This window comes from Prosopis cineraria, unplaced genomic scaffold (genome assembly GCF_029017545.1).
Source record: "Prosopis cineraria cultivar Desert tree isolate PC_DT_omini unplaced genomic scaffold, ASM2901754v1 PC4, whole genome shotgun sequence".
Lineage (NCBI taxonomy): Eukaryota > Viridiplantae > Streptophyta > Magnoliopsida > Fabales > Fabaceae > Prosopis > Prosopis cineraria.
In genome coordinates, this window is record NW_026555335.1 from 2,257,819 (window position 1) to 2,273,241 (window position 15,423).

The 15,423-nt window shown below is 33.8% G+C and overlaps 1 protein-coding gene across 1 annotated transcript; it reads right to left on the bottom strand.

Moving 5' to 3' along the window:
* Positions 1-3,736: 3,736 nt before the first annotated feature.
* LOC129308336 (glycine-rich cell wall structural protein-like) lies at positions 3,737-4,744 on the bottom strand. The gene has a single exon (XM_054949420.1). The coding sequence runs from the start codon at positions 4,742-4,744 to the stop codon at positions 3,737-3,739; it is 1,008 nt and encodes a 335-aa protein (XP_054805395.1).
* Between the last annotated feature and the right edge of the window lie 10,679 nt (positions 4,745-15,423).

Genomic DNA, 15,423 nt, shown 5'->3' on the forward strand with positions numbered 1-15,423 from the left:
ATTGGTATATTTTATAGTGGATTTCCTACTGTATTAGAAGGGTACAGTGATGCTAACTGGGTCTCAAACTCGAAAGAGACAAAATTTACTAGTGGGTATATATTCACTCTTGGTGGTGGTGCAGTAACTTGAAGGTTAGCCAAACAAGATATTGTAACAAAATCCTCTAGGGATTCTAAATTTATTACTATGGAGCTGGTTGGTACTGAAACTGAGTGATTGAAAAACTTTTTGGCAAATATTCCTTTAGGTGAAAAACCAACACTATCAGTGTCTTTACATTGTGATAGCCAATCAGCAATTGCTACGGCTAAAATAAGACCTTCAATGGCAAGAGTAAGCATATTTGATTGAGACATAATATAATAAGACAGATGCTTAAAAATGGGGTCATCTCAATCGATTATGTAAGATTAGAAGTGAATCTAGCGGATCTGTTAACTAAACCCTTAAGGAAGAAACAAATTATAGAAACATCGAGGGGAATGGGACTTAAGCTAGTTTAAAACCAACAGTGATGGTAACCCAACCTTTATAATTGGTGATCCCATGAAGAAAGTTTATATGGGTAAGAACAAGTCATCTATTAGTTCTGCTAGCACTAAAATTAATTTTGTCCCTTTTCCTATGGTGTATGAGAAAGTGCTAGAATGCATTGTTGGTGAGGCAGAGCAAAGCTCTTAATGATTTCATGTTCCTTGTGGAAGGTGTATCAATTGTAGATACATTTGATGAATTCACCTAGATAAATGTGGAGTGGGGCCGCTCCTACAAGATTGTGGCAAAATTTCTAGAGCATTTGTTGAAATACCAGGCACGTGCATAGCCGTCAAAGTGCTAAACCGCCATTACTAGTAAAAATTATGGGGGTATAATCTGACTGATAAAGCCTCTAGTATACACCCAAGAGTTGTTGGTTCATAGAAGCATGCTTCACTAACTTCTTTGTGTACTAAGCAGTATTGGTCTAGATCTGGTTCATAGTCTAAAAGACACCAGATTCGATATGGTTATACTTATAATTGTAACTAAAATGATAAGGTTCTTTTGACACTTGCGGAGAATTGTTGTAATTATTATGTGAGTATGTCAAAAGATAAATCCCCATTGACCATATGAGAGGAGAGGTCTCAGCAATTTTTGTGAAAATATTTTGACAAAAATCAAAAATATTTATTTGAAAGAGTTCTCAGAAAAGCCTTTATTTATCTTGTTTAAATTTAAATTCAAATAATAAACTTGGTTTCTTAATTACCTTGGCAAAAAACGTTAGTCCCTCCTTAACTTCTAATTATCACATTTGAATATGTTAATCATTTCATTTGCAATGTCTAGTCTTAATGTTTTATTATATTCAAACCGTGGCTTTATTTGACATTAATTGCACCTTATATTTCTTAATGGTTAAAACTGATTTTCTTTAGTTGAAAAGGTAGCTTTATCCCTTTTTAATATTTTAATGGCCAAATGAAGTCTTCTCCTCCAACGTCCAGAAACGCCATTCATCAATAATATTTTATTGTGTCAAAAACGGTGGAATAAAGCAATGGGATGATGATAATTTATTTATTTAATAATGGTGCCGATGGAAGATATTTTATTGTGAAGTGATGGTGATTTATTTTAGCAACAGTGCTTCAAATGTTTTTGTTCAATGCGGTTATATATATAGCAAAGTGTGTGCATGACATTGATGCTAAATATTTTTAAGTTCTTGGGCACTTTTCTTCCTCTCACGTGTCTTGCATCTTGAGTTTAATTTTCCTTATGAATTGTTTCTATTATTCTGTCACCTTGTTTAATTTTATAGCAAGGTTTTGCTTAATTTTGAGAAGCTTTGACAAGTGTGTGGGAGTTGCTATTAAGGACAATGTTTTTGGACGCAACTCGAAACAAATTTTACATTACTATTGCCAACATAATCGCAATCATCGTACCTTTATTTAGCCTGAGAATTGAAACTATGTGTAGCATAGCAATAATAATGTTGCGACGACTATAATTGCAAATCTTGTCCTTTAATATATATTAATATGTAATCAGTTATGTATATACATGCAGTTTGCTGTATCAGTAACAAGAACGAGATACTGTTTTTCTTCATGTGTCCTCCAAAGTCCAAGCCCAAGCTTACATTTAAGAACGGGTAATTTTACTAAGAATTTCACTATATATTATTTCAGGTTTTGATGAGATGAAGGATTTAATTTATCAGTTAGATCTAGAGCAGCTAGATTAGAATTTTTGTTTGAACTGTATATATTATTAATAAAGTGAGATTTTTTTTTTTAAATAAGGGAAGCTTTTGATTTGTTGCGCTGTGTTACCGGTTTAGTTAATGATGAACTGAAGTAACCTTGCTAATTAATTATCGGTGCAACTTCAAACATGAAGCAGGCAATGCCAATGGTAATGCTAATGCAAAATCAAATGTTGAAAAGTGTCGGTACGTGTACGTGATTCTCACAAGACAACTGAGTAATTAATTAATTGGTGCAGTTAATAGCATATACTGAGTTAGGAATGTTCTGAACGCACAAACACTCTATACATACATGGTGTAAAGAGAGCATTAAATCCTCTGTAGTTAAGGATGTACATTTTGAAAATGGAACAACATTTTTGTTGAACTGGACAGAATCCTTACAAGGAAAAATGTGCAAGACACAGAAATCATCCCTATATTCTTGCATCATGCTTTCAGAATTCAAACATACTTCCACATGATGCTGACAATGGACACGGACTCGCTTCTTTTTCTTGTTTCCGCCAATAATTGATCAAATGCATTCACATGCTCTTTATATATGTGCATATATATGCATAGATGCTGGCAGGACTACTGATAGATGCGTGACAGCAAAATTGATACGCACGCACACACATGTACAGAGTACAGTCAAAGGAACTGCTCCTTTATTTTTTGCTTCTTAAAGTTGGTTCCTTTTTAAACTAGCCGTGATTTTCCAAGTGGCTGATATGAAGAGATTTATCACTTTGACTTCTTTTCAAACTATCATTGTTTGATCATTAACGTGTGTACGCGAGTTTCTCTTCTTTGTTTGGATCAGCGAATTTGAGGAAATTCTATTAGCTTGGTTTGTAATTCAGACTTAAAAAGTGGACTACATGCATGTATTCCCCCAATAGTATTTCAAAATAACGTGCATTGAATATTGCATTCACCATAATGCACTATTTATTCATTAAATGTTCGAATTTAATGTTATGTCTCCCAGGACGCGAACGCGGATTACATTATAGCCAACCAAACACGACAGCACAGAACCAATGCCAGCTGCTATGGCATCAATTATTTATCTGCTGAGCAATAATAAATAAATAGCTAGTCACAAAGTACTAAATAAAAGAGTGAGGCATACGACTCGAGTCATTTATGCACTTATAGGCTGGTTGCATTGCACAGTTAGAATTTAGAATTTGGAATTATGATTAAATATCATTTCATCATTAGAAATAGAAAGGGACATTACAGGATGAAAACGAAGCCTACTGAGTTTTGCATGCAGGATCACAAAACGTACGCTTGTAACAGCACGTCAAGGCCCATAAACATATATATGGAAACACGCCAATTAATTGAAAACTTGGAACTTACTCGTTTTAATTAATTGCATTTGCTAATCAAATGTGACGAAAGAATATGGATGACCCTAAAATACTTGGCACGTCAGAATCACCACTAGTTAATCTATTACACTGTTACGTAATCACTTCAGTGGCCGCCGCCAGCCCCGACTCCGACCCCAACGCCGCCACCTCCCCCGAACCCTCCTCCAAATCCTCCCCCTCCTCCAAACCCACCTCCAGCTCCTCCACCTGCGCCACCGCCAAACCCGGCGCCTCCTCCTACACCTCCTCCTCCGCCAACGCCCCCACCAAACCCTCCCCCTGCGCCTCCTCCACCACCAAGTCCTCCGAGACCGCCCCCTGCACCACCTCCGCCCCCTAGCCCGCCACCTGCACCTCCACCTACTCCTGCTCCAATGCCATGTCCTATCCCTCCGCCTGCACCGCCGCCTAAACCACCACCGTGACCTAAACCTCCGCCTGCGCCTCCACCTAAGCCACCGCCGTGACCTAACCCTCCACCTGCACCTCCACCTAAGCCGCCACCATGTCCTAGTCCTCCACCTGCACCCCCTCCTAAGCCGCCACCATGACCAAGGCCTCCACCGGCACCGCCACCTAAGCCACCACCGTGACCTAGCCCTCCACCAGCTCCGCCACCCAAGCCTCCGCCACCACCTGCCCCTCCACCCAAACCACCACCTGCACCCCCACCTAGACCTCCGCCAGCACCACCACCTAGACCACCACCATGAGCTATCCCTCCGCCTGCACCCCCTCCAAAACCTCCACCACCACCTGCCCCACCGCCCAGGCCACCACCCGCACCACCCCCGAAGCCACCCCCTCCACCTAAGCCTCCTCCGCCGCCTAGTCCTCCTCCTGCTCCACCACCTAAGCCACCTCCAGCACCTCCACCAAGGCCGCCGCCGCCACCGATACCACCTCCCCCACCAAAACCAGCGCCACCTCCGAACCCTCCATGTCGAAGGCCTTTCTTGAAAATGCCACGCCCTAACAAATGCGGTGGATGAATGAGATGCTTGTCCTCCTTATCAACGCCAACATCAGCCACCCCCACCAAAGCAGTCACGAAAAGAAGAAGAAGAACACTGACCCAAGTAACTAAATTGTTATTTGAAACAACCCTCATCGTAATGCCACAATCTTACTTAAAGAAGAAGGAGAAGAAAGTGAAAGTGCATTGAAGCAGGAGGAGGAGGTGGCATTATATAGAGTGGCATAGCAAGCAGAGTGCAGTGCAGAGCGAGGAGCAAGACCTTCAATTACTCATCTGTCACGCTTGAAAGGAGTAAATGAGGCTCACCTGTCTGTGCCCGAGCTTCTTTATTTGGCCAGCTGTCCTCCTCTCTGGTTTAAGCTTTGAAGACTCCGTTCCCCAAGTTATAGACCCCGTAGCGTTTTGACTAGCTTCCTTGGGTTATGGTTTATGGCTTCTTCTTCTTGCCCATTTACTATACTTGCTTAGTGTGTCTTCTTCAATATCCATACCTGTTTTTCTTTTCAAATCCAACTGGTCAACTTGGCTGATACCATCAAAATTGTTGAGTTATTTGGGGCTTTGCTTCCACTTGGACTCCATTAATGCTATCTCTTCGTACCCTTTAATGCACCCACCAAACCAAGCTTCTTTACAGTCTGCGCTAGCTCTGCGTACTTCCCCTCTCCCGCGTTTTATTTATTGAACCTCTTGTTTCTTTTACATATTATAATCAATATCCACTCCACATGTGCACAACATTGATTAATATTATTACTTTTAGGATATGTTAACAATTGTAAGTGATTGACATTGATAATATAGCACTCCCTCTTACTTATAAGGATAAAAGTGAGAATTTTTTTAACTCTATTTATAAGTATATCATCAAATTTTTATTATAAATTTTCACTTTAACCCTTCATTAAATATTAGTAAAATAAAGTATGCTATTAAAGTATATATATTTTAATGGGGATTAAGTTGAAAACTTATAAATTTTTGGATAAAGTTAAATAAATTTTAAGATTTTTTCTTGCTTCAAATTAAACTAGTGATCAGAGGAGTATACTCCATTGTCATTGGAGTCATGTATATCGTATAATAACTAAGAGTATAATCAGCAATATACTATTTATATCTATATATTTATAAAACAAATATCAAAATTTTTTTGGGATTTATGCCATGCTTAGCATATCGCACCTAGTTTTGTTTTAATAAGTTTCATCACCAAAATTCAAGGGTTCTGCCAGCTGTACAAACGAGTAATTGTTGCTTTATGTGTGTGTGTGTTACTCCAAATTAATTCCAACTTACTTATATCTAGTCTAATTTCATTCTAAGTTCCCATGTAACCTATCTCAGGCTTTTTTAATATAGGCTTCCAGCATGCAGTCGTTTTTAAATAGAATGCCAACTGCGATCGCGAGCTCGTGTAGCATAATAAGTTTAAAAAGTAGTGCAATTAGAGGTTGAGAAGCGTAAGAACCATTACAGTGTACGGTATCATTTAGTCGTTGAGACTTGGAAGGGAAAGATAAGGTCGTGTACGCAAAAGGAGTAGATCGATAACTTGAAACACTAAATATTGCATCACTTTTTTCATAATTTAATGGAGGCAACGGAATATACTTAAAGGTCAGGATTGGTTATTAAAAAGAAATATAATAAAATGGATTGAAATAATCAAAATAAAGATGAACTAAATAACCTTTTTTTTTTATAATAAACATGATAAAACTTATTAATACATATTATAAATGTGAAAATCATTATGTTCTCTAAAAATTTCATGAATAATGATTTCTAATCTCATGATCTAAATTATCCCTCTTCTTTGTGAATGTGCTCACTTATTTCCTTTAATCATGTTATTTTTATATTTATTTTTTAATATATTTCATTCTATTAAATTTTAGTCAGCAAACGCGACCTTATTTCTCAAGAGAAAGAGTGTCACGTTTAAAAACTGGATGGAATTTACGTTTTTGCTGAACAAAAGAGTGTGTGTGTGTGTAGCGCTATTGAAAGCGAGGGAAAAAATTCATCTACCCCTTTTGTTTTTCATAATGGACCTTCGTCCCATTGTTTTGACATTAGTAATTTTATGGCGTGGCGTGAGATATGGAGAGTAAAGGAATCAGTATAAGGAGATACATTAACAACACGTTCGCCCAAAGACAAAGTATTTTCTACAAAGAACAATGAGATACACTACTAGAAAAAAATTATTTAGCAAAAGATGTACCTATACTTATTATATGAAAAATTAAATATATGTTATTTAACTACACACATATATCAAATAATATATTACTAAAAATACACACACATATAATATTTTATTTTTAATTATTAAAATGATAAAATAATTTGCACCTATATTTATATGACTATTTATATTATATTATATTTTTAATAAATTATTTTTTTCAAAATGAACTAAAAATGAAATAAATATTAAATATTAAATAATTTTATTATATATATATATTAGTTAATTTTTATTTTTAAAATAACAATAATAAAGCATATAAGTACAAATCATCATCTAAAAGTCAATTTTTTTAGTAATTAACAAGGGATAAAATCTCTATCTAAATCCCTCACAAATTATTTATTTTCAGAGAGGTATACAAATGTATTAATAATTATTTTATTATTGTGAGAAGTACAAAATCTCTCACTAATTTTTCGTTATTTTTTTCTTTTTAACTAAAGAGGAATTGACAGCTTATCATTAATTTTAAGTCAAGTTATGAGATTAATATTGCTCACTAATTTGACATTTTAGAAAGGAACAAGTGATCTTTCATTAATCCATATTTTTCTAGCTATGATATGTACTTAGAAAGAAAATGTAATAGGTGCATTTCACATCTTTTTTTTAAAAAAAAAAACTTTTCTACCTATCAAATATTATATAAGTTCATTTGGAGTGCTTCTCTGAACTAGCCACAAGAGATGGGAGGGGAGATTTTAATGAACTCTTCTTTAGTTTAGGAAGGGAGAGGAGTTTAATAAATGAACGATTTTATCCCTGTCAAATTTAAATTATTTTTATTAGAGTTTATTAAATTCTCTATTTAGGAATCTCAATACCCTGCACTTAAACCAGTGACATTTTTTTAAGAACTAATATATCAATATTACCACTTATCGATGTGCGTCTAGTGGAAAATATAAAATTTTATACATTACTATAGAGAAGAAGGAGAAAAGACATGATTTTTGAAGTGTTAAGGATGGTTTGGGATTTAGTTAACATAAATTTTCTCCATCACTTTCCCTCCCATTTTAAACCAAAATAATGGCTTCCTCTCCTTTACCTCCGCTTGATACCGACCAAATAGGATGGGGAGCTCCCTTCCCCTTCAAAACCCCCCCAAAATCTCTTCCATGATTTATATGTATTTATGTATGTGGCAATTTTAATTTTTGGCTAATTTTGACCATTTTCTATTAAAAATAATAATATAAATAAAGTATTTCACTATATTAATATAAATACAAGAAAACCATTCCCATCTCGCGCCCTCGCACATAAATCAGTTAAAAGAAAACCCATTTGTCTATATCTCTCCGTCACAACAATCAAATAAGCTAACTTGGTTGTGTCAGACATTTTTATTCATGACACGACCCACCATCTCATGTGTCCTTCTAAACCCCCCCCCCCAAAAAAAAAAAATTTCTCATGGGTCCCATTCGAGGTGGCAGATATCGTGATCCGTAATCTTCTAAGGATTTGCAGTATATAGAAACAATCCCGACCATTCACTTTGGTCTAAATTAATCTCTACCATTTATTTAAATCAATGTTTAAATTTTTTTAGCATTACATTTATTAACGTAAAAAATATAAAATTTTTTAATAAATATGTTCATTTTCAATTTTATAATTTAATTATTTTGATAGTTCAAATATAATCTAAATATCATAATTTAATATTAAAAAAATTTATATATTTTACAAATTAAACATTTAAGTGTACTTTAAATAGTTCATATTTAATAGTAAAATTTGATATATTTTTTTATTTTAATAAATATAATATTAAAAATATTTTAAAATTAATTTAAAAAAACAATAGAAATTATTTTAGGCTGAAGTGGAGGGCTAGGAGCAAATGAGCACCAAATGCGGATGCAATCTTCGGGTAGGAGCCATTGACCTTTCAGTTTGTTCTACAGCTTCAAGGTCAAATATCATATTTGACTTAATTACAAGGCTAAACTAGTACTTACTCCAATAAAAAATATAAGACGTTTTGTAAGAAATTAAATGTTAAAAAATATAAAATATTTTTAGTATTTTGAAGTATAATCATTATATTTTTTTTATAAGTATCCATAATAAATAGGTTACTTTACATTTATTTTAAAGTAAAATATTCTATTAAATATAGGTAAATATAAAAAGATAGTATAAATTTGAATACAACTAACTACTTTATTGATGGATAAAATTTAATTAAAAATACCTTATATTTTTTTAATGGGGGATTATATTAAAATAACGGCTTATAGGAAAAGTTTATCCTTAAGTGTTCAGGAATATTTAAGATCTTAAATTCATCATTAGTGCTATGTTTTTTTTTTTTCATAACACCATTAATAAAATTTAACTTTGATGGTTTGACTATTAGTTAACTAAAAAAATTATAGAAAATGATATCAAAATTACAAAAAATGATTAAAAAATTATAGAGAAGGACTTGTAAATTATAAGCAATCACTTAAAAACATTAAAAAAATTCGAGGTACTTTCATGTTATTTTTTAAGATTTTGTATAAACTAGTGTAGTAGACATAACATGTTTATAGTCATTACAATCCAAATAATTAAATGCCTAAAATAATAAAAATTATATATAAAAAATGTTATATGTATTAAAAATTCATGGAGAAAATATAAATAATGTCTAGTGTTTCATATACACACAGATATTCATGTGGCTATCTATCATCGAAGATGTTGAGATTCATGTTCGAGGAATTTTAACATTTTGTAAAATTGGCATCTAGGGAAAGCATTGCGAGTAAATAAAAAGTAAGGTTGAGTAACGGGTAGGACACACTAATATGAGGGTTGCCTGTAGCCCACTCATCTACGAAAAAAGGGGCACAGGCTAGCTCATACCTTTAACCAACCCGTTTAAAAATGATTCGGGCTAACCCATATGATTTTGGATAGGTTTCGATCAACTCATTTTTACCTATAAAACTTGTGAAAAAATCATAAAAAATGTAAAATCAAGGAGGAGCAAAGAAATTTATATATTTAGAACCCAAAGAAGCAAAACAGGTGAGACAAATAGAAATAGGTTTAAAGACTAGAAAGTAGCATATCTAGAGTGGAAGGACGCACATGAGGCTTCAACAACTTCAATATCTAGAGTCCAAGTTTTGTGGAAATTGTTAAAAAAAGTGCAAGTTTTAAAAAAAGTATCCAAGTTTTGAATGTGTAATAATTTGATTATGAAACCACAGCCATTAATTAGAGCTCAAAAAGAATTTTTCGTAAACACTTAGGATGTCAAATGGAGAAATGAGCATGATGGAAGTTGCCCTAAAAATTGTCAAATTGACAGCAGAAGGTTGCTGCAATGATATGTATAATGCGTCATGACATATTGTGCAACGAGCCATGGTTCATGGCACAGAGGCAAACACGCTGAGGGTCACGTTCAACAAATCATGGTGCACGCCCCAATTCTTGCAGAAATGCTTTGTTTTTTGAGTTTTTAGCAAATGCACTAATTCTTGAAATGATCCTATACTTCTGCATAATTGTGAACTCTGATTTGCCTATTTTAAAGTCTTTGAAAATGGTTTTTAGTTTTGAAAACTTGGGATTCAAATTGTATTATTTATTTACAAACTTGGTAAACTTATTTTTACCTTAATCTAATCTCTTAATTAATTGAGATTTGGAGTTAATCATAGTTAAAGAAGGAGGATATTACAATACACAGATCTAGAATGGATCTCTTTAGTAACAGCTTCATCGTTCATCTTCATATCACAATGTGAAGAGGAAGGTAAGTCATAAGGGGAGCTTAACTTCTTCAGTCAGTCTTCAATGAAAAGTGAAGACTCATTGTCTTCATATTATGATGCAAGACTTTAGCCTTAGCATGTGATGTTAGGCAATATGCAATGAAAGATGCGAGAGAAGAGTGGAAGATGTTAAGGGAATTTTGATTTGGGAAATGGGAATTGCAAATTTGTGACTGGAAAGGGTGAGAAGATGTGAGGGAAGAGAAGCTCATGGATTAGGCTTTGTAGTGTAGTTTTTTGGGACTATATTTTAAACTCAATCTAATAGACTTATTTTAAAAAATATATGTAAATATAATGGTGGGAACAGACAACTTGAGGGTCTACTGGTAGCCTGTACAACCAGTATTTTTTATACTATTTTTATACCATCCATTTCTTTTATTTTTTTTGGGTTCAAGCTAATCCTATAACATTTTAGTTTTTAATTCCCTGATTTACTAAGATTAATAAAGATAATTAAATTGGTTAATGTGGTTTGTGATTAGAGGAGAATAATAAGTGTTTTTAGTTAGAATTTCAGGTATAATATAGGTCTAAATTGAAATGGGGTCACTTGGGGCCAAAAATTAGAGAAAAATAAGCTAAAAAGCCTTTGTGCCATATACTGCGATGTGTGCATGGTGCGCCACAATGCACATGGCTATCAGGCGAGAGCTTCCTTCTCTATACCATATGCTGTGACGTGTGGGGACAAGCGTCGCAACATACGATGCAAATTCTGTAGAATTTAGTTGCATTCTAATGTGAAAAACAGAAGGAAAGAAAAGGAAAACAGAGGAGATGCACATTTTCTTTACTAGGGCACAGTCTAAGGGAGGATTTGAGAAGGTTTGAAGCTCTAAATCATCCAAAGTAAGATTTCTAAATTCTTTTCTCCTTCCCTCTTCCATTTTCTCAAAGATTTAAGTTAAAGTTTGAATGAGGATAATGATTTCAATCCATATAGGATATGGGTCCAAATTTATTGACTCAAATAGAGTTAATGAGAGCATATTAGAGTATCTAACCTAATATAATGAATTTTTGGTGTCTTGGGTTTTTGGGTACTATTGATATCCGAAAATTTCACTTATTATGGGTAGTTGGAAGATTGTGATACCATTAATAAAAATTTAATGGTTCATCAATATTATTGGGGACTAAAAATAATTAATACACTAAGGGATAGCTCAAACTTTTGTAGAATAAATATTGGGCAATTTAGAAGTAGAGAAATGAGGGTTTAATGTTTGAGTTGGTAATGTTGATAAAATTTAACTTGGTTGATTGTAATTTTGGCCCTTAGTCACCTATTAGATTGAAAATTTAAGCTTGAAAGCTAGTAGATTGAGGGATAAATCTTTGACCTCTCAAAAGTTTAAGATAACTGAGGAAAATCTTACTTTGGGTAATATATATTTATTGATTGTAACTTGACTTCTATGTGAATGTTGTGTGCATGAGTTGATTTTCAATGTGAAAAGCATGCGTTGGTTTCAATGAATGTATGAAAATTAAATGTATAATGTTATTGTGGTTTAAAATGCTAATGCCAAATCAAGATGTTTTTGAATTATGAACATGTGTATATCTTTAGAAAGATGAATATGATGATGTGTTGTAAATGAGTAGCGAGTAATTGATTTGATAAAGATGAGTAATTGTGATTGAAAAATAGGTGTATGTGATATAAGTGAAAGATAAAAAATTGATGTGCACTTGGGTAGTGTTTAATCGTGAGCCCAATGTGTTGATTTTAACAATGAGTAAAGAAAAGAGTGAAAAGAGTGAGTATTGTCTATAGCATAATTAATGGGTGGGAGTTTGCCTACGAATTGGGAGTAAAGAAAAATCTATATGGTATTTAAGCTGCCTTCCGATGCACAGGAGTATAGCCTTATCTCACAGTTTGTCAAGGGACTAGAACCAAGTTATCTCTACTAGTTCAATGAGGAGAATAGCTTAAGGTATGAGACATTCTAGAGATTTGAGAATGGGGAAAAATTGTGCTCTAAGAATGTGTTATATGATCTTTAGTCGGGCCATACTTCACGATTGGTAAGCTTGGGTAGTCTAGTCATACGGACGGAGCCCTAATCAATGTTATAGCCCACGATTTCGATTTGAGGAAATAAAGAGGGTATAAGGTTGGTTGATCATTGCTAAGATAAATATATGATGTGTCACACATGTGAGTTGTGGCAAATCACATGAATAAGGGGTCATAGTCATGTATATGAGAATATGGTGACAATGTACTTAGTATATGCGAGATAAAGATATTATTAATGAGAACGGATAAGTTATGATATGTGTGTGCACATGTCCTAAGTATTTAGTTTCATATGTATGTGCTTGGTTTTATAATTAATATATAACTGTATAGGGTTTTAATATATAACTGTATAGGGTAAGTTTTATCTTAGTTATTGAGTAGCTAGACTCACCTATTTCATTTAACACTTTTCAGGCTCTAGCTCTGGTGCAGAAAGTGAGAAGGCTCAAAAAGTTAGGAATTAGTATATTCCTATTATATGCCTCTAGTTTAGATTTATCTTATGTAATAGTATATGATTGTCAATTTTAGGTTGCATGCCATTACACTTACACTATTTTGTTATTGCAAATGCTTGATTAGTATTTTTGGCCCTAAGTATTTGTGTATGTTGAGATATATATGTTTATAGGCTCAAAATACTAGTGCAAACATAAAAATGGATATTTAAACATGTTTTGATTGATTTGGGTGCAATGCAATGAAAAATTCACCCCCCTCTATTTTTGGTAAAAAGGGGTTGAGAAATGAAATTTTGTTCTACTATTATTTAAGTACATGTGACATGTTGTACTGATAGTTCCAAGTTCAATGGACATGGTTCAGATGCTAAGAAAGGCTTTTGGCACTTGTTGAGGATTTTGAACACCCTTTTTATATAAAAGTTGTGAGATGTGGTAAAAAAGTGTTTGGGTGTCCAACTTCCTAATGTGACTTGCTTTGAAAATAAAACTCATGCTATTAACTAGTTCATGTATAGAGCTTTTCGTAAACACGTAAATCACATCATTCAAACATTGGACAGAGAATCGAGACATGTCAGAAGTCCATCGATTCTGTTGTTAAATGACAGCATAATCTACTGACTTTTCATGCAACACGCCACGGTGTAGCATGCACGAGCCGTGGCGTATTGCCTTGTCACATATTTAAAAAATTATTTTTCACTTATTTTTGATTTCTTTTACTCCTCTGAGGTATTTCATGCTTTCGTAACTTATTTTTACTCTGATATAAGATATCTTGATCGTTTTAAATTCTTTGTTATTATGAAAAATTTGAAATCCTTTGCTTTTGAATTAAACCTTCGTAATCACTCTTTAAGCTAATCATTTGATTACCATAAGTTATATTGATTAATTGTATTTAGTGGAGAGAGATTTTACAAATCCAAATTAACTAGATGGGCCAGTTCATCGAGTCACAGGTCACTTTTTCACCATAGTAAAAAAGGGGATAAAAATAATGAACAGGTCAGAATAGCAAACATTATTGATAGTGATAATATAAATTTCAAACAATGTCAAACTTTAAATTTTACTTGCACACTTCAAGATCATATCCTCTTCTGTCCTCAAAAAAGCAATAAACTATGGAGTAGCTTATGCTGTGAATAAATAAATAAATTTCCCAAAACTAGCAGGATGAACCCAAAACAACTTTCAGCGTCCATATCAAAATATGAGAGAGCCTTTTAGAGGGGTTTTGATTTCGCCAACAGAAGCCAGCCTCTTAATATATCATATCAAAAGTCAAAGTCAGCAATAATGCAATGTCAATAACAACATTTCACGTGGCATCCTCTAACGATAACAAGTGAAAAAACAACCGCACAACACAAATCTTTCAAAATTTTGCAACTGCAGAAAAACTACAAAAATTTATTTACAAAATCCAAGTAGGTTGTGCACGATGACCTGAAATGTAAGCGAGCGAAACTTGTTATGATATGAAGATAGCCAAGTAATTAAACACCACCAAGTCCCTGGTCAATTAATAAGAGATTATTTTATCTTAACTAGTAATCTCGAGTCTCAGTCATAAAAATGCAGCAATGTTAACAATGATAGGGTCCCTACGAGGACTGAAAAAAAGAAGGCAACTAAACACAAATCAAATTTAATTGAAAAAAAAAAAGATGCTTCTGCCTTCGAGATTGCGATGAACAGCCGTGCACAAAGACATTAATAGGTCCGTTCACTGACAACGAGAGGACACAGTGAACTGTTTAAATGCAAAGCTTTAACCTGATATTTTCTGTTATTCATAGAAGATATTAGTACTCTCTCTCCAGAGCTTCCGCAGGTAAAAATGATAACTACTGATTCCATAAAGACATTAACGACAAATTTTATAAAATCAACTGAAATATAATCCTAGCATTCAACGTGGCTTCACCAAATTTTAGTTCGGGAAAAAAAGACGCCTGTCATCCAATGACCCATGCTTGCTATTCCACATATAGTTACATATATGCTACATGAATAAAATGTTGCTGAAATTTATATTTTTATTACTTTATCCTGTAACTAAACCATAGCGAATAAACCTTCCCCGCAAATATTCACTTTTCATTCTACGTAGCATATTAAAAATATTAAAAAGCATAAGCAGTGGGATTTATTGGAATCCATTCCAATTAAGCAAATGGGCTTTGTCCAATATACTATTCAACGTTTCTGGGCTCTTCGAAGATACCCAAACAAAACGGAAAATGCTCCCTGGGCTA

Coding starts and splice junctions, on each gene's coding strand:
- LOC129308336 (XM_054949420.1), bottom strand. CDS start 4,744: ATGAGGGTTGTTTCAAATAACAATTTAGTTACTTGGGTCAGTGTTCTT.